The 19,893-nt window shown below is 34.8% G+C and overlaps 3 protein-coding genes across 3 annotated transcripts; 2 read left to right on the plus strand and 1 right to left on the minus strand.

The window, feature by feature from the left end:
* Positions 1-180: 180 nt before the first annotated feature.
* Positions 181-2,829, plus strand: car (vacuolar protein sorting-associated protein 33A). The gene is made up of 8 exons (XM_088197628.1): positions 181-308; positions 373-758; positions 818-1,092; positions 1,149-1,312; positions 1,379-1,549; positions 1,613-1,924; positions 1,997-2,123; positions 2,194-2,829. The coding sequence occupies exons 1-8, from the start codon at positions 207-209 to the stop codon at positions 2,475-2,477; spliced, it is 1,821 nt and encodes a 606-aa protein (XP_088053754.1). The 5' UTR covers positions 181-206; the 3' UTR covers positions 2,478-2,829.
* A 117-nt stretch (positions 2,830-2,946) lies between these two features.
* Exo84 (exocyst complex component Exo84) lies at positions 2,947-5,254 on the minus strand. Its single transcript, XM_088197611.1, has one exon. The coding sequence runs from the start codon at positions 5,031-5,033 to the stop codon at positions 2,955-2,957; it is 2,079 nt and encodes a 692-aa protein (XP_088053737.1). The 5' UTR covers positions 5,034-5,254; the 3' UTR covers positions 2,947-2,954.
* A 557-nt stretch (positions 5,255-5,811) lies between these two features.
* Positions 5,812-19,179, plus strand: Tao (Serine/threonine-protein kinase Tao). The gene is made up of 17 exons (XM_088197605.1): positions 5,812-6,011; positions 11,162-11,258; positions 11,330-11,570; positions 11,636-11,753; positions 11,820-12,083; positions 12,159-12,281; positions 12,351-12,594; positions 13,095-13,290; positions 13,362-14,048; positions 14,121-14,271; positions 14,333-14,445; positions 16,056-16,182; positions 16,262-16,363; positions 16,434-16,568; positions 16,641-16,799; positions 18,625-18,743; positions 18,833-19,179. Exons 3-17 carry the CDS (start codon positions 11,338-11,340, stop codon positions 18,954-18,956), a joined length of 2,895 nt encoding a protein of 964 aa, XP_088053731.1. The 5' UTR covers positions 5,812-6,011; positions 11,162-11,258; positions 11,330-11,337; the 3' UTR covers positions 18,957-19,179.
* The last annotated feature ends 714 nt before the right edge of the window (positions 19,180-19,893 follow it).

A 19,893-nucleotide genomic window follows, 5' to 3' on the forward strand; every position in this document is an offset into this window, starting at 1 on the left:
CATAGATATATAATTTTCAGTAATTTCATTTTTTTCAAAATAAATTTGTACAATTTTTCTATTGATTATTATAGAGAATAATCAATTATTTTTCTATAAGTTAATCTTATTGCTTATTTTAGTGCTTAAAATACATGGTCGAGATCCGTGCGCTTATTATCCATAGTGCAGCAAAAAAATAAATACAATCTGTCAAAGACGGCAGGATGACGTCTCATTTGACAGGCGGCCGCTTAAACGTTGCTTTACTACAAGAAACGCTGAGAAATGAACTTTTAAATTTGCTGCAAAAATGTGAAGGACCGAAGGTATACATTTAAATAAGATAAACTGGAATATCAAGTCACTAATTATTCGATTGAAACAATCTAGGCTATGGTATGGGATGAATGGCTCGTTGGACCAATAGAGCTAATAGCCAAATATTCTCTTTTACAAGATCACGACGTTGTCAAAGTGCTGCGTTTACAAGACAATATAAACATACCCAGCAATGTTAAACACGTAATTTTCATCATCAGGCCAAAGACCAATTTAATGGATCTAGTCACGGAAAATATATTTAAAGCCAGCAAACCGGGCGTTGATGCCAAAAAGGAATTTCATATATTTTTCGTACCTAGAAAGAGCGAGTTTTGCGAAAACCACCTCGCTAGTAAAAGAGTGCTAGGAAGTTTTGCAACCATCGAAGAGTTCAAATGCGATATATATCCCTTCGATAGCGATTTGATGTCGTTGGAGTTTCAAAACGATTTTAGGTATGTCTTTGATTATATAATATTATTATAGTACTTTAAATGAATAATTTACTTTTCAGAGATTATCATTTAGACAATGATCCTACATGTTTGTATTATTCGGCGCTCGCTTTGAAACGATTAGAAAAATTGTATGGGACAATTCCTAGAGTAATCGGTGTAGGACAATGTGCGAGTCAAGTTTGGAATTTAATGGGACGACTTACTAAAGAAGAAACAAACACGACTTTAAAAGTGCAGACTCAGGGAGTAGTCGATGAATTAGTGCTGATCGATAGGAGTATCGATTTATCATCTATATTCGCCACGCAGTTGACATACGAAGGATTAATTGGTAATATTATTTTGTTTCAATATGATCGTGAGCCCAATTAATATTTACTTTTATAGATGAACTGTTCGGTATTAAGAGCGCGACTGCTCAATTACCGGCACAAAAGTTTTTGAATCCTGAAGAACAAAGCTCAGATGCGTTGTCAAAAGAAAAAAAGAGGATCATACTTAACTCCGGCGAAGAAGTCTTTTCAAAATTACGCGATAAGAATTTTACCTATGTATGTACAGTTCAGATTCTTTATCTGTTTTTAAAATTCAGTTATTTATATGCAATACAATTTCAGGTCGGAAGTGCATTGGCTCATAAGGTTCGTGTATTGCAAGATCACATGATTGAAACGAGAACTAATAAATCCATACAAGAAATTAAAGAGTTCGTATCCAGATTACCCCAGATGTTGGCTAGTAAACAATCTCTGGCAATTCATACTACAATCGCTGAATATATAAAAGAAGTATTTATTTAACGTTTAAATCGTAATATATTTAATTTACTGTTGGGCATATAATATTTTTAGATCACTGACACGATTGACTTTCACGATATTCTTCAATGCGAAGAAGATTTTCTCAATTGCGTAAATGTATCGAATCAAAGTTCTTTCATAGAAGACTTAATAGCTCAGAAAGCTCCATTGACTCGCGTCTTAAGACTTATTTGTTTACAATGCGTAACGAGTTCAGGTTTGAAACCGAAGGTTTTGGAACATTATAAAAGAGAATTAGTTCACGTTTACGGATTAAACACATGGCTAGGAATTTGTAATTTTGAAAAAGTCAACATTTTAAAGCTACAGTCGAGCACACGACAATATACAATATTGAGAAAAGTAATTTATTGTCAATGATTACATATGTATGTACATACTAATATATTTAATGCTTTTATAATATAATTGTAGACATTAAAATTGACAGTCGACGGTACTGAAAATAGCGAATCAAAAGAAAAAAGCTACTTGGACCGAACTTATACTCCGATAACAATCCGTTTAGCTGAACTCATTAGCAAAAATAAAGGAACACACAGTAATATTATAATTAATCATTAACCGTATTTTTATATATTTTCTTATTTAATTTTTTTTTTAATTTGTAGACTTCCAGGATATGTTTTCTTCGTTTACCGTTCCTTGCTTTGATGAGAATCAAATAGTTCCACCGGGACAAAATGGACACAGTTCAATCACAAGTGAGAATTCCTCGATCGAGACGACCAAAGTTGTCTTGGTATTCTTCATCGGAGGCTGTACGTACAGTGAAATTTCTGCATTGAGAACTTTATCACAGCAGGACGATTTAAACGTTGACTTTGTGATCATGACTACTAAGCTAATCAACGGCAATTCGTTTGTAGAATCTTTGTTAGAGCACAAGCCGTAAACACAATGACAAATATGCTTATCGATAATTTATACATTTATTAGTTATAATCTACGTACATAATTCCATATTTACTTAATTGTGGAAATAATGAACGAATATAAAAATAAAGTAAAATTTTATTCATTTTCGCCGTGTATGTATGTCAATTTACAAAAATTAAAATAGTAACTTACTAAATCGTATTGTCATTGAAATATTGTAAATAATAACAGACATATTAGTATTTGTATAAAGGGCCATTTATTTTCAGTGATTTAAAAATTGATTTTTGTGACTCCAGCCATTATTCCTTTCATGAGAAAAAATGACACTTAAAAGATAAAAAGTATCCAAGTATAAAATAACAAAACATGAATGTTTAAATTTTTTAATGAAACATTTATCTACAAATATGCTTTATACATATATTATAATATAAAATATGCGTTAAATAATATAAATAAATTTTTATTAAAAGGAAACAGCGTTTTATTTTTATAAATATTCACTAGAATACTTTGTAACATTACTAACAGGTTTTTTACTCATACTGCCCTTTGTTGCGCAGATACCAAATTTGTGCGCCAACGTTAGAAGCTTTTCATTATCGTAACCGATTTCTTCCGAATATTTTCTCAACATAACCGGCAACAAAGTGTCCAAGATAAATTTAAAATTCTTCTGCGCGTAACTCGAATCGTTTCCGATCGACAGCATCAACCTTCCGTTGAATATCCCATAAACACTATCGTCGAGAGCGTCCATCATATCCTCGGAAACGATGCGTAAACCTTCGCATTGCAAAGTGAGCACCGATTTCGTAAACCAAATTGTGCTACTAGACAAATCGATCCAAGTCTCGTTGATTATATATTTAGCCAAAACTAAACCTAACTCTTGCATTTCTTCCAAGAAAGCGTTCACTCTGACTTTGGTGTTTAGATTCACCGGAGTCCACTTGTCTTCTACCACCTTTCCTTTGATCGAATCGACAATCTTTTCTTTGTAATCTCTCAGCGATTTAACGATGCAACTTCGGAGACAACCGTCCAATTGGAAGCACAGATCCATTCCGAACTCCTTCAATAGAACGCACTGTCCTCTCAGACTGACGACGCATTGAGCTATCGTGTTTAAAGTGGCTTGCGGAGTAAAGATTTGCTTTACCATTTGATTCATCAAAATTCTCAATTCGGCACTGCTCCACACGATCAAAGCGCTCATTTTGTCCTGAGGGAACGTTTTAATAAATTCAGATATAACATCAGTCATGGTGCAGAAAAATACTTCGCCGACTTGCTTAACATAAATTACGGTAGATCCTTCTAATTGTACGCCTTTAACGTGCACTTCCATCGTTTTACTGCATATCGCTAGAAACTTATCGCACGCTTGAGTGGTCATCTTTAATTTGATTAGTAAATTGATCGGATTACGTATAGCTTTCAATCCTCCTCTCGGAGTCCACTCGGGCGTAATCTCCAATTCTTTGATAAGAACGTCTCTCAGCGTTTTTTGTCTGGTCGCTATGTTGTTCAATATCTCCGGAACCTCGGGAATGCTCGCAAATTCGTTAGATTTGAGATGCTCTTCGGCGGCTTGCATCAATTTGAACGCTTTATCGAAATGACGTTCGACTATCAAGACGTCCAATTCTTCGGCCACGTCGACTAGCCAATCTGGTAGAACGATCTTATTTTGGAAATCCTCTTCTAAGAACGGATTCGTCGGAGAATCGGCCGATTCCGTCCTAATTGTCGCTTTGTCTAATACGCTTTCGCGTTTTTGTACTTCTTTTATTTCCAACTTGGACAGATACGTCTTTTTGGCCGTTTCGAATTTCGACAGCCAGTCCTTTTTACTGCTTAAATTGTTACATTGAAAGACGCGCGTGTCTGGGAACACTAACAATTTAAACGCTTGCTTCACGTTGCCCAAATCTCTCACGTTAACGACTGCCATATTGCTAACGGAATACACGGCTTGAAATTTGTACCTCGAAGGTCCTCTTCTGTTGGGTATCCACGAAGTCAGCATGAAACAGTCGCTGAATAAGTAAGCGTGCATCCGTTGCATTGGAGTGTTCTCTTCGGGATCCAATTCCAACAGATCTCCTTCGTGCAGCAAAATTCGATCCGCCACGTCCAGTAAACTCATGCAGGACTCGACTTTTTCAAATATAGAATTCAACTTGACTCGCCTCTGCTCTTCGGCTTTCTCGGCCAAGCTGTCGACTTTCTCGGCGTCGACCGAATGAGAAACGGCCGACTCGCTGCCCAATATCGAGGCTGCAGCCAGAGTCTCCAGCAAACTGCGCTGGTCGGTGAGCAAGTGGGAGAGCTGATACATCTCCGCTTCCAAGTGCGATATCTCTTTAGCGGTGTCGATGAACTGCATGTAGTTCTCGTAGACGTTCTTCTTCAGAGACTCGGCCGCGTCTTCGCTGAGCGATTGGATGACTTGCCTCTGCTTCTGGAGCTCTTCGCCGCCCACGCAGTTCCGCGCCAGCTCTTTCACATACTTATCGGGGTTGAAATCGGGGGCTCCGATCTTTTTCAGTATCGAGTCCGCCATTTTAGCGTTATTTCTTTACTGACGTTTCTCGCGCATGAATGTTGTTGACAGCTGAGACAAACTTGAAATACTGTGTTACCACAATTGTAAAAAATATTTTGATTAATGGTTCAAAATTGTGAATTGATGGATGAATCGAATTGAATTGATGTGGATTGATCGATCCGTAACTTGGCGGATTCCGGGTTTTCGGTCACACTTGCAATTACAGTAGCTATGATGCACATGCCTGGTTTCGAATTATTCGCTCAGTAGGACGATGAAAATAACTACAATATTTCCGTAATTGATTAAACAATTTTAACGCAGTGAGTAGTGGTTAAGTGGTCCATTTCAACATTTGACACTTTGAACACGCGTGATTATTGACAGCTGTCTGATTTACAGCACTGCCAACATAAGAAACTCGAATTGGATCTTCCTGCTAGTTGTTCATACATATTAAACTAAATGAAAATACTTAATATATCTTAAGTGACTAAAATAAATATTAAATATATGTAAAGTATTTTCAGTTTTTAAAGAGAATATATTTAAATTTTTGAAGTGTGTAGTTCTTATTGTATATGTATCGATTAATTTAAAATAAGTACAGAAAAAATGTGAAATGTACACCCGGAGGTAAAATGAAATGATGACGCATGAATCTCCCTATTTTATCACAGCAGCCGTCTCTCGAAGAAACGGTCGCCGATTGTAATTCATAATTGAGATGAATCATTTCGTCAGATAAGAACGGAGAGCAGGAGGGGAGCTCGTTCCGAAGTAGCGAGCGCACGACTCGGTATAGCGAATCCGTGGTAATACGGCGGCCGGCTACGGGTGCGCAGTGCGGACGGAAGGTGACGGTCGGGCCGCGGGGCGGGGCGGCATGAGCGCTGCGGCCGGCGAAGCACCACGCGCCCGGGCCCCTTAGCCGCGCGCGATCTGCGCCCCAGCGCCCTCTACGCCACTGCGATTCACGCCAGCCGCGACGAGGTGCGCCCGCCCCGACTTACTGTCCTCTTAGCTAACGCGCCCCCCGCGCGAGGTGCCTACGCCCCCGTCCGCTCCCTCGTCCTCTCCCCGCTGCTACACGAAACGTATTCGATCGCAAACGTCAAACCCGATTTTGACTACTGTACGAGCTTTGTGCCAGTGCGTTCGTTATACTCACTGTACAGTTTCTGTCATTTCAACAAATGAATCAATAACATTGACGTTTCATGAAATTTCAAATTATTCTCCGCTGTATGTGCCGTGCACTGTCCGACGCGTGATCGATAACAATTATTCGGCCATAACCACATTTCAACATTATGTACAATAATTATTCAAGTACACGTTTCCAGATATATAATGTAGACAAAATTATTCTTATCAGACGTGAAAATAAACAAGTTTATGTTTTTTCACATGTAATACCTAATTATAATGAAAACTGCAACTAATCATTTCTTGATAATCTTAATCACAATGTTCGAAAGGTTAATTTAATCTCAAATCTGATAACCCAACTTTATATTTTGCTTTAAAATTCTAATTAATCTGCAGTTTTTAGTAATCTCAGTCATTTATGTGTAATTACTTGGGCTGGAAAGTTATGATATCTATTTAACGTTTTGAGGTATCGGATATTGGTGTATGTAAGTCCAGGGTTTAGCTTTAATAACGACCCTTATGGATACTTTCAGTATGTTCTTATTGTGTTGCCTGGTTTTGTGTGATTTGCTTACCAAACTCCCATAAATAATTTAGTTACGTTTGGTAATCACAGCTTTTCGAGTATTCCAAAATTCTCAGGTTTGTTCATATATACTCGCTGCTATATATAATTTGTAAAATTACGGATAGTAGTTTAGTTCAGTTAACAAAGTATGGAAATTATGTTATTTTTATAGAAGACAGAATAATTTAGATATGAATGAGTATTATTGTGCAATATTTTTGAGTCACGTATGTATAGGTATATATGTGAAATTCTTATACCATTGTTTGCGTCTAAGGAATCCAGTTCAGGTTAAACTCTTGATTCAGTGTGCAGTAGGCTGGACAAGGATTGACGTGAAGACGGAAGCGGCTGCTTTCTCAGTCTTTTCCATTTCAGTTGGTTGTCGACATAGCTACACTTGGTGTGAGTTTGAATAAACTCTTATGTCCCAAGATAGGGATATCAGGAGGATGTTCTTGTTGAAGTGTTGACGGAAGCTAATTCCAAATGGAAGTGGTTTTATGGGCACTATGTATGCGCTTTTTGCTCATCCGCTATGAATATTTGAGAGGTGTAACTAGATTTTTTTAAGTCAGATTATGCTATTAGAACATATGCCATTATCAGGCAACCTTGCACGTGTCGTTTTGCATTCATAACTTGCCAATGTAATACATTATTTTGCATATGTACAGGCACCGTTTAGAGCCGTTAAGACGATGCTTTTAGCTAATCGCTATATTGTTACATGCGGCATAACAATGGTCTACCAACTCACCGGTGTAGTTTTAAATTTAAAACTATCGGTATTTTATGTCATATTCGATGTAAGAACTTCTGCATTGTTGAAAAAAATATTCCATGAGTGGTTAAAAGTAGAATAAGTTTCATGCTGCTTTTTCAGTACACTATCAAAATGTAGGAAGGACTCGTAAATTTACTAAAATTTTAATACGATTTAAAATTATGCGTATATTAAAGTCATTTGAATTTACTTTTTCTATTTTATAGAAAATAAGAACATGTGTCAATCGATCTTCTATGTTTCTTAGATTACATTTTTTTCTGAAAAACTAAATACTAATAAGGCTAGAATAGCATAATCCGTAAGGCACTGGATTGACAATTCAGAGGCTTTGGATTCGGCTCCCTGCAGCAGATTCTAATTTTTATTTATAAAAATCTGTTATAGCTGTAATTATAGTTTATAATTAATAATAATACTTGTAACTGTTATACAGACCAAGTCTGATCTTTCATCACTCATTTCTAGGTGCTAATTGCGTTGACTCCCATTGTAACGTATTGGGCTCGCACCTGTCAAGTCTATGATATTATCCAATGCTTTGTTTAAAAGCTGTCTTTGTTATATTGCTACAGCAAGCTCAAATAGGTGCCTTTTTCGTATTTTGTGATAATATTTTTAAAATCTTGATGAATATGAGCAAGTCAAAAGTCATTTAAAGTTTCTAACCCTAATGGGTGTGACTTCGCAGCCAGAAACTAGTGATAATTTATTTTTGTATTACATACATATTAGGTGGATTAAAAAGTAATCAAAATTTTTGTTTGCTTGCAAAAAACATTTATTTACAAACGTTCTAAAAACGTGTAGGCAAATTTTCAATTCCCTTTTGCAGAACTCTTTTGGTTTTTAAATAAAAAACTTTTCTAAAATTTTTTTATTTCGCCAACATTTTAATTTTTTTTTCGTAACGAATGTTCTATTGATCTAAATATATGGTTATCATACAGTGCGAAATCTGGTGAATGTGGGGGATGGGATAAAACTTCCAACTCAACATCCCTTATTTTTTCTTGAGTCAATTTTGCAGCATGAGGCCTCGCGTTGTCATTATTATTGTTCAAAACAGATTGTTTCTTTTAAATGTCATGTTTCAATAGTTCGAGTTGTTTACAATACACAATCCCTGTAACGGTTTCTCCAGGTTAAAACAGCTCATAGTGTATCACTCCAGAGAAATCCCATCATACACAAAAAAAGACCTTCTTTATTGTTAGGGGTGGTCGAGGGGTTGGAACAGGTACTTGCTCGGGGAAAAAAGCCAATGTTTTTTCGTACAGGATTATTGTATAGCACCCACTTCTCGTCTCCAGCTACAAATACGTAGTAAAAATGGGTCAACTTCAAAACGGGATAAGGAATGCACAAATGGTACAGCGCTAGTCGAGCGCTGTTGCCGATAATTCATGCGGGACCCAAATTCCTTGTTTATGGTCCTTTCTCAAACGGCGTAGATGATCCTGGACAGCCATTCTTTGTCGATAACTCTTATTATATTCTGACGAGGATCTGACTCCACCATTGATTTCAGGACATCATCGTCTAATTTTTGAGGTCGTCCTTTTCAAGCAATGTCTTTGAGGTCCTTATTTCCATTTTTATTTTTTTTTAAATAATGATGACACTTTTTAAGTTTTAAAACATCACCATAAATATTTTTGCTAACTTGTGTTGCTTCGTTAGCTTTCTTTCATTGATCGAACAAAAACAGCATATAATGACGCAAATGTATCAATTGTTGACCTCGACATCCATCTACCTAAGGGTAAAATTTTTTTTAAAGAAACCATAATTTTACGGTTTTTACTTTAATATAATTATAAAAACTTATGTGATTACTAGATTACTAGACTATTGAAATAAACAGATTTGAAAAAAATGTTTTAAAAGATTTTGTTTACTTTTCGGTCCTCCTGATATATTGCAACAAACTATTGTGAGCAAGTATTGTTTTTCTCCGAGAGCTGGTTGAGAAGCTGGCGGAGGGATGATGTCCAGTGGGTAGTCCTCCGCGGTCTCATAGTCTGACGATGTTCCTCTCCCTTTGACACATTCCTCTTGCTGTCTGCTGATATCCCACAACGTATGTTCCTCTGGCCATTAGTCCCTTGGAGACTGACCTTAAGTATCATTGGTTCAGAAAGCTCTCTGATGAATCATAACCATGCAGTGACCATTCAACCAATTGTTGCACTCGCTTATTCAGCCAACGAAATATGTCCACGCTTCTAGAGAGTGACATTTGCTTGTTGGAAATTTTTCGAATTGTACAACGGGTTAAATGTTAAGTGCTTTTTTTGTCGTCCGATAGCGTATTGTTACACAACAAAGAAATATCCTTTCTCTCCATCGGAGAGAAATTACGACATGTTTATTTATTCCCTTTTTCCCCCTGGACATACCGTGGACTATTGTGGTGGTCTGTTCGGTTAGTCTTTATAATCCTTTAATGTTTATGGCAATAAATAATCTTAGAAGAAATTTCACTGTACAATATTAACAAACATATATATAAAATTTACAAAATTAAAACAACATGCACTGGATTACCATCTTCTCAGTAGTGACCGGATATATGTCACAGATAGTCTTAAAACACGTTACAAGTTAGACTTATTAAGAGCTTCTTAAAATACCATCCTTCAATTATTCTCTAACGCTCTAACTTCGAAGTTGATTATCTCGAATTATTATTTGTAAAGTTTGCCCTTTATATTCCCAATGTCTTATGTATAGTCCAACTCTAATTTGTTTCCCTTGTATATAAAATTTTGAGACATTAGTTTGCAATAGGTCCTATTACACTTTCCCCGTCCTATCTGTTTCATTAATTATATTTTACAATAAATCTACTACTTTACTACAACGACACTACGCACAAAACTAATACAGCAACTTTATAAGCAATTTCATTTATTTAACTAAATATTCATTATTTTAATCTAGAACTTTAAATTAATTCAATATATACTATGTAAATATTATTATTATTTATCATAAAAATGGAATCAAAATGAAATTAGCGTGTAATTCTACATGTAAATATGTTATTACTGTTATTTTCTTAAAGGGAGGGGGGGAGGTAAAAAGTTGGCTAGTGCTCGTTTTTTAAATATTTCGATTTTATTTAAATTCATAGTATTTCATTATATGACATTCATTTTTCGGTCCAAATTCAAGGGAGTCCCTGTTTAGAATCCATGTCAAAAGCAATGAAATCGTATCATCGCTGTCGCAATGGAAACGCTAAACAATACGACTTACAATAAGTGAGAAACGAATGAAGAATGTCTAAACCGAATTTTGACCAATAGGAGAGTGCAAAAAACCATTATCTCTTCTCAGAAGTCAAAAATTCACGTCAAAAGCAATAACATTGTGTCGGCACTGTTGTAGTGGGAATGCTCGGTACCGAACTTCCACCTGCCCCTCCTTCCCTCAAATGACGTCTCTGGTTTTATTGTGAAAAATAAAGAAAATTTACATTTATAATATAAATTATGTGGTCGAATGTCAGTAGGGGTAATTTTTTAGATTAAGTCTGAATCTCTTATTCATTGATTCAATTACACGACATTTGATCCCACAAATTTATAAATATTTTAAATAACTAAAATATAAGTTTTATTCCAGAGTTGATTGCCATCGCGTCTGCTAGGAATGGCTACACTCCTCTACAATTTAACCTGATTCTTCGGTATTGTAATCCACCCGGAAGTAAATAAAAAAAGTAAACATATTTTAGAGAATACTATTAAACTAAATCAATACGTCGTATTAAACCAGCGTTTGTTTTTAAAGGCCCAAAGATGCCATACGTTCCGAAGCCCGGCAATCTCAAAGATCCGGAAATAGCCGAACTGTTCAACAAGCAAGATCCCGAGAAGATATTTGACGATCTTCGCGAAATAGGGCACGGCTCCTTTGGAGCCGTCTATTACGCGCGATGCAATCTTACGCGCGAGATAGTCGCTATAAAGAAGATGTCTTATCTTGGGAAACAGAGCTTGGAGAAATGGCAGGATATTTTAAAAGAAATAAGGTACGAAATTTAATTTTTTGCCTGCCTATGAAGATATTTTTGTAATGTTTGTGCATTATTCATAGATTCTTACAACAATTGAATCATCCGAATACAATAGAATACAAGGGATGCTATCTACGCGAGCACACCGCATGGCTCGTAATGGAATATTGCGTCGGATCGGCGTCTGATATAATCGAGGTAAATCTTCAAATGTTTTATGCTTGTTTTTATTCATATCTTAAAAACGCTAATTTTTTTATGCAGGTTCATAAACGACCATTGCGCGAAGATGAGATTTCATCAATTTGTCAAGGAGTTCTGTGCGGATTGAGTTATCTTCATAAACTCGGACGAATACATCGTGATATTAAAGCTGGAAACATCCTACTTACTGAGAATGGCACTGTAAAATTGGCAGACTTCGGATCGGCTTCCATAAAATGTCCGGCAAACAGTTTTGTGGGAACTCCATATTGGATGGCACCGGAAGTTATCCTAGCTATGGATGAAGGCCAATACGATGGAAAAGTATTAATATATTTCAAGCATCCGTATAAAGTATTCAATGAAATGATCGATTGATTGATTTTGTATTATTTAAAGGTGGATGTCTGGTCTCTCGGTATTACGTGTATCGAGCTCGCTGAACGTAAACCTCCCTATTTCAATATGAACGCCATGTCAGCCTTGTATCACATAGCCCAGAACGAAGCTCCTACTTTATCGGTACGCATTAATATCTAATTGATTTAATAAAGCAACCTTATTATAATAATAATGTATTTAAATCGCTAGTCTTCGGAATGGTCGGACATATTTTGCAATTTTGTGGAAGTGTGCCTGCAGAAGAGTCCCGTAACAAGACCGACATCAACCGAACTACTCAAACACCAAATGATAATTCGCTCTCGGAACCCGATTGTGCTCGTCGATTTGATACACAGAACCAAGGCCGCCGTGAGAGACTTAGACAATTTAAATTATAGGAAAATGAAAAAGATCTTGATGGTGGATACTTGTGAGACAGGCAGTGCTTTAGGTTAGTATAGTGGTTGATGGAAAAGTTAATTTGTTAGTTTATGTACAAATTTAAAAATCATCTTTTAGTTTTACATTCATATGCATTTCGAATATACATAAAAGTAGCGTGAGTCATCAGAAGTTTTGTTTATTTGTTACTCATAGAACATGCATAATTAAATTTAAAATCATAATCAATAACGAATTTACTATAAAATTAAATTATTTTTACATATCTGAAGACTCATATGAAAAAAATTAATTTAACTGAGTTTAAAACCATTAATAAATTATTTCTTTTTTTTTTTTACTAATAACTAAATTCATGGATCACCATGTTTATAAATGTGTACATTTAAATTTTAGTCTTTTTTATAATTTAGTTATTTTTGTTAATCAAAATCACAGATAACCATTTTTTTATTCGCTTCAAGATTCTATAAAGAACACGTATTTTGCTTATATATATAGTTGTAACTTTTTAAATGTTCGAAAGTAATACAAAAATATAAATATCAGGCGATGAAGATGAAATACCAGATGACCAGACAGGAGGTGACAGTTCCAAATCGAATTCCGTTACTTCCGAGCATTCGTTAAGGTCTGTAGGCGCTTCGGCTGCTTCTTCTCAATCATCGTCGAGTGGAAGCCTAAGGCGAAGAGCCCCACTTCCTCCTCCAATGAATCATCACAATCAACATCATGCTCCTATTCGGTATTGATAATTTTAATAGATTCTCAGTAATATTCTTCCATGGACCGATAACCTAATATTCATCCTTTCAGTGAAAGCAACAACTGTCAGCAAATGATGAATCACAGAGACGATTACGTGAATAGAGAAGTAATACGCGAGGCTCAACGAGAAAGGGAAAGGGAGAGAATGCCTGAGTACCGAGAGTATGTGAATCAATCTGCATTACGAGAGATGGAAGAGAGTAACACGGCTCAGCGAAAACATCGACCGGGTTCTAGTAATCACTTAACGACGGCCGCTGCTTGCGTGGTAGCCGAACACGGCGCCAACAATTTCGCCACTATAAGAACGACGAGCATAGTTACGAAACAACAAAAGGAACACAAACAAGAGGAGATGCACGAGCAGATGTCCGGTTATAAGCGAATGAGACGCGAACACCAAGGCGCTCTGATTAAATTGGAAGAGCGCTGTAAGCTGGACATGGAGGCTCATAAATCGCAACTTGATCGTGAGTATGAGGCCTTGCTGCAGACGTTCAGTCGCGATCTTGAAAGGTTACATACTAAGCACCAACAAGACTTGGAGAGGAAACAAAAGCAGAGCTCGGCTTCCGAGAAGAAGCTGTTCAAGGATATCGGTAGCAAACAAGAGCAGGACAGAAAGGCTTTCGATGTTAATCGCAAGAAAGAATACAAAGCCAATAAGGAGAAATGGAAACGCGAGTTGAGTATGGACGAAGCTACACCCAAACGTCAGAGAGACGCCACCCTACAGTGAGTATTGATTATTTCAGTTTGTAATGCAATGTGTATAATATAATAAAATAAAATATATATCTTTCATAGATTTCAAAAAGATAGTTTGAAGCAAGCGGAAGCCGCCGAGGAGGAAAGATTAGTTCGTAGTCAAAAAGAGTATTTAGAATTAGAACTGCGTCGGTTCAGACGTAGAAGATTAATGTCTTATCAGTTGAAAGAGCAGGAATTGCTTAGAGAGGTATTAATTATTTTATAAGATTTTTTTAATGAATTTTTAATTGATAAAATATTATTCTTAGGAATTAAATAAGAAACAATTACAACTCGAGCAAGCTCATAACATATTATCGAAACACCATGAGAAGACTCAAGAGCTAGAATATAGGCAACAGAAAGGAGTGCATACATTAAGGTAAGAATTATATATTTTAATTAGCACATTGAATACCATGTGCACAAATTTAGGCTTTTCGTCATACAACAAAATCACACGTTAAACTGCGTATTTACGGTAATGTATTAATTTATGTTACTAATATTATATTTACTAAAAAAAATTGATAGCCAAAATTCCAGAGGCTCGAAAGTTTGGTAAATGTTTTTATTTAAGGCAGTGTTTACAGATTTTTTCTATGAATATATCCCACATATATATATACTTAATTATTAAATCAGTTATAAAACTGAATCGCATACCAAGAACATAAAATTGTATCTAAATAATTTTTAACACTTTACAGTCAATATACACGGTGTTCAATCCATGCAACTTCTATGTTTTGATTGATATTTGCACAATGTAACAAACAGATTTCTTTCAACTACAGTGACACCTCGGTTATCGTCGATTTTTTCTGTGAAAAATTTGTTCCGGTTTTCGTCGGTTACCTCGGATTTCGTCGGTGTACGCTCAGTGTTGCACTGTTTCTCGTTGTGTGAGCATCTAACCCGCCCGTCTAGCCAAACAATTCCATTACTTGCCAATGTTAGTGTTTTTGTGCTTTTTTTTTTATATTGATTGCGATCGAAGATGGAATACAGGCAATTTAAATAATAGCGATGAAGAAACGGTACCTCAAACAAATCACACAACATCAGAAAATTGTAGAATAATAATTAGTAATAACAATGTACCTTATAAATAGCAATATTTGCCAAGTGATAATTGTCCTGGGCCGCAAGTTCCCGCAAACTATATTCAACCTATTGATTATTTTCAATTGTTTTACACCGATGAGTTGGTATAATAATATAAGTTGGGGACTTACGAAAAATTAATAAATATTATTTTTCCCTATATGTTTTTTTAATTTATAATAATTCAACATCCCACATATTATTAAACGTAGTGCCCTTTTTCGTGCATCACTTTGTTTATTTGCTCGAATATGTAAAATCATAAACAAATATTTACCATAAAGCTACTCATTAAAAGTTTTGTCTATTTTTAATTAATACATATAAAATAATATGACACTAACTGCAACGTTTCATTTGACCTTCGCTGGGACGTATTTTAGTTTTTAAAAATATACCGAACATCAGTTTATATAAACTTAGATATATCTTGTGGATTTTTTAATTGTTGTAAAACGGTACAATTTTGTATTTCTGTAAGCGATGTAATCTTTCTTCGTTCGCAGGCAGATATATCTAAAACTGAGCGGCATGTATTTGTTATTTGTGTATATTTATTTCTTTATAGTTAAAACGTTTTTTGGTCCCATAAATATTTTAAAAAGGGTCGTCGCCCTATTGTGTTGATTTATTGTTATGGATTGTCAACCAATGGTACTTGAGAGAACAAAAAAAATGAAAATGTAATTTAGAGAAATGCAAGTATTAGTTCTGATTTCTTCGTTTTTGGCATTAGTTTATTAACATTTATGCTCTACATATATAATTTTCATTTTTAAAAAGAATTTAACATTTTTGATTTTTCCCGAGCTGGCGACATACCTAGTACAAAATCGGTTACGAGTGCAAAGGGTAAATTACTATAATTTTGTTTTTTTTTATCAGAGAGGATCAGATTCAGAGACAACACAACACAGAATTAGCAAATCAACAAGAGTACATGCAAAGAGCTCAGCGTGAGCTTAGGAAAAAGCATGCTCTTGAGTTAAAGCAGCAGCCGAAGAGTTTGAAGGTATATTTTTTATAATAAATATTTTAAAATTTAATTAAATAATAATATTTTAAGATCATAATTATTTGGAATGTCTTAGCAAAAAGAGATGCAGATTAGGAAACAATTTAGAGAAACAGTTAAAATACAGACACGGCAATACAAAGCGTTGAAAACTCAAATATTGCAATCGACGCCAAAAGTATTGACTTTAATATCACTTATTGTATTTCAAAATTTAATGTGTATTCATGTGTTTTATATAATTGAAGGAACAGCAAAAGACAGTCATTAAAAATTTGAAGGAAGAACAGCGTCGCAAGTTAGTCCTACTGGGTGAACAGTACGATCAGAGCATTGAAGAGATGCTCCAAAAGCAATCGGTGCGGTTAGACGAAAGCCAAATGGTGATTATGATTGATACGATTTTGTCTTAATCATTGTTGGACTATTTTATTTATAACGTTGGATTTTTGCAGTCCGAATGCCATCAGCTGAACGATCGTCTGCATTATGAACTCGATAGTTTGACGGCGTATCAGAATAAGAATAAGATGCAAGCGGAATCTCAGCGCAACCGCGAGAGGAGAGAGCTAGAAGAAAGGGTTAGCGTTCGCAGAGCTCTCTTAGAACAGAAGGTATTATTTTATTATATGAAATTTGAATAATATTATAATAATGATTGTCGGTTTGTGAAAACAGGAAATGTGGGTTTATAAACTCTTATCAAATGAAGTTGTTATTAACATTAGATATAAAACCGCTAAATTCAGGGCTTAACAGTAATTTTTATTTTTAAATTTAAAATAAAAAAATTATTTAGTCTAAAAATAGTTGTGAACCTTATTACACGCGCAGTGGCGTAGCTATGGTGGGGCGGAGGGGGCGGGCTGCTCCAGGCGGCACTTGCTTGGGGGCGGCATATTCGCGATGGGATCGTCTAGTGTGCTTCTTAACCCTGAATGCACTAAAACATATATAAATCCACGAATAACAAGATCTTAACACATCTCATGCGGGGCCGATCGAGCGTAAGTTAATGAGTGACGCGGGCGTATTCGGGTCGCGGGAGCAATTAGTCGCGACAGCATATAAATCATTAAAACATTTTAAATCTTTACGATAAAAAAAAGAAGAAATATAAACACTCACCAAAAAGAAAACTAATTTATTTGCATTAGGTAAACTGAAAACGTTCGAAGAATATGCATAAAAAATATAAACAAGATCGAAGAATATGCATAAAAAATATAAACAAGATCGGGATTTTTTTTTTATCTTGGCCACATGTGGCAATTTCGCATGTAGGATTGGGGACAGACCCGAATTATATTCGTATAATAAAGTTAACGAAAATTTAACAGATGTCACTGTAAATCATAAATATAATAATATAATTTTCGATCTCGACCTAAACACATGTAAGGGCGAGGACAGTCTCGAATTCTACTCGTAAAAATTTTTTTTTAACAAAAACTCACAGATGTCACTGTAAACCATAAATAAAAGAATATAATAAACAGAACTGTGATCACAGTCTCCCGCTACCGCGGTAAAGATTTTGGTAATTGTAATCACAGTCTCCCGCATACAACGATTGGCGGACTGAGGACTGTGATACTCGTCTCCCGCATGAGATGTGTTAATAATAACCAATTTATTATTTTAAGAAATGCTGATTTTATGACCCTGCAAAAATTGTATGGGGGAGGGCGGCAATTTTAAGAATCACCCTGGGCGGCACATACCCTAGCTACGCCACTGTACACGGGTGCATATGAATAAAAATGCATTTTTACATATTTTATTCAAATATTAGTTTTTAATATTTTTCATCAATAATTCATTGAAATGGATTATAACATTTGAATATTATAGGTTTTTTTGTGAGACATATAGATATTAGCGACCAAAGAGCCCATTTCCTCGACGTTTGTGATGTTATGGATAATTTTTGGAACTATTTCCAAGAATCCTAACAATACAACACTTCCTGAACATTGTCGTTCGTTGTCTTTCAGTTTCTCTACTAGATTATATATATATATATATATATATATATATATATATATATATATATATATATATATATATATATATATATATATATGTATTTATATATATATATACATTATTTACTAAGCGGCTGTCACACTAAAACGATAAATTAGTTAACTGAAGTTTTTTTAATTCAATTTAAATTAAGGTATTTCGAAATTTATGAAATATTACATGCGACCGAATGTGACTGTTGCTTTCTCCGGATTGAACAATCCTTTAATCAGATTATAAGCCACAAATTTGTTAAAAATACTAGTTAGTACTGCATGCTAAAAATATTTTAAATCCATTACAGTAATTTCTTATCAATACTTCAAAACCACAATAGAACTTGGATATTTAAATCATTATTCTCATTATAAAGATGAAATTTATTAATCAATATAATTATTTATTCCACAGATGAGCTCTGAGAAACAACAGTTTTGGCAAGAGCGATCAGAAAGACTAAGGCTTTTAAACGAAAAGCACGAAAAAGAAATTGAGCTCTACGACGAAGAAAGTGCTCGGTTAGGATTCAGGTGAGAAATGCTCAATTTTTAACATTATTTATTTATAATTATAGCAGCTCTTTATCTCAGAAATACTAATGTTTTTTGCTATTTTTCAGTGCGTTAGCAATAGCGGAAGTATCGAAAGAGTTTTACCCCGACGAAGAGCAATCCCTTTCTGGTTCCATGCAGAGTCTTGCTCATAGCACTAGTTCTGTAAGTTTTCCAGCCGGGTCTCTCTAGTACAGCAGCATGATTATTGCGCGACTTGGCTTCTTTCGGCGATTCTACAAGGCAATAAAATTTGACTGTTTGCATCTGCTGATTAATTTACAGATTGATTCTTATGTTCCTCCCTTTTTACTTTAGGATTAAAAAAATACATTAATATGTAATTACATATGCGAACCAATTGTTCAAAGTACGTATAAGCCATATTGAAATAAATTTAGATATCAAAAAAAAAGTAGTAAAATACTCGTAGGAAGAGTAACAATGCATATATATTTTTGTGTTTATGTAACTTCCGGTTTTTCTGTTTGTTTGACGGTGGAATTTTGGTTTGTTTACGTGATTCATATCATAGTAGCTGTTTAACGTCGATCAAATCTAAGGTTTTCGATTGTTGTCTGAACATTGTTCACAATATGATATATAACTCTTAGTATTTATATAAAAGATCATTGTAACCGGTGATATATCCAAAGTGAATTTGTCAAAAGCTAGTTAAATTTAGATAATGGTTATCGGTTCTCGAAACAGTATTAAATTTTTTTATACAATAATAATACTCAGATGTGTAAAGTTATTATAACAAACAAACGATTCTACCATTACCTAAATACGCTTTTGAGATTTTAATGAACTTTAATCTTAGTTAACGTTTTACTATTAAAATATACATAATGCAGAACATTTGGTGATTGAGTAAAGTATAAATAAATTTTTAGCCATTTTATATAAGTATTCATTTTTAATTGACACTAGAAGAGGCTAAATATTGCAATAAATTAATACTATAATATACGCTGTATATTTATTGTTAATTTAATGTACAGATTTGACCACTTTTTTTAATAGAAAATTATACGCCATTCTCACTTTTTATTGTATTAAGCTCAAATTGTTTTTCCGACAAATGAAACTCATTTTACATGAGAAGGTTGTGATTTTTTTATCG

This window comes from Plectrocnemia conspersa, unplaced genomic scaffold (assembly GCF_051122295.1).
Source record: "Plectrocnemia conspersa isolate PC_06_02 unplaced genomic scaffold, ASM5112229v1 ptg000011l, whole genome shotgun sequence".
In the NCBI taxonomy this organism is placed as follows: domain Eukaryota; kingdom Metazoa; phylum Arthropoda; class Insecta; order Trichoptera; family Polycentropodidae; genus Plectrocnemia; species Plectrocnemia conspersa.

What these genes read in the sequence shown, in the direction of transcription:
- car (XM_088197628.1), top strand. Translation starts at nt 207, where the DNA reads ATGACGTCTCATTTGACAGGCGGCCGCTTAAACGTTGCTTTACTACAA. An exon ending in GAGTTTCAAAACGATTTTAG is followed by an intron (nt 759 to 817) that starts GTATGTCTTTGA and finishes TTTACTTTTCAG; the next exon opens with AGATTATCATTTAGACAATG. An exon ending in GCGATAAGAATTTTACCTAT is followed by an intron (nt 1,313 to 1,378) that starts GTATGTACAGTT and finishes ATACAATTTCAG; the next exon opens with GTCGGAAGTGCATTGGCTCA.
- Exo84 (XM_088197611.1), bottom strand. Translation starts at nt 5,033, where the DNA reads ATGGCGGACTCGATACTGAAAAAGATCGGAGCCCCCGATTTCAACCCC.
- Tao (XM_088197605.1), top strand. Translation starts at nt 11,338, where the DNA reads ATGCCATACGTTCCGAAGCCCGGCAATCTCAAAGATCCGGAAATAGCC. An exon ending in TGAGACAGGCAGTGCTTTAG is followed by an intron (nt 12,595 to 13,094) that starts GTTAGTATAGTG and finishes TATAAATATCAG; the next exon opens with GCGATGAAGATGAAATACCA. An exon ending in AGTGCTCGGTTAGGATTCAG is followed by an intron (nt 18,744 to 18,832) that starts GTGAGAAATGCT and finishes GCTATTTTTCAG; the next exon opens with TGCGTTAGCAATAGCGGAAG.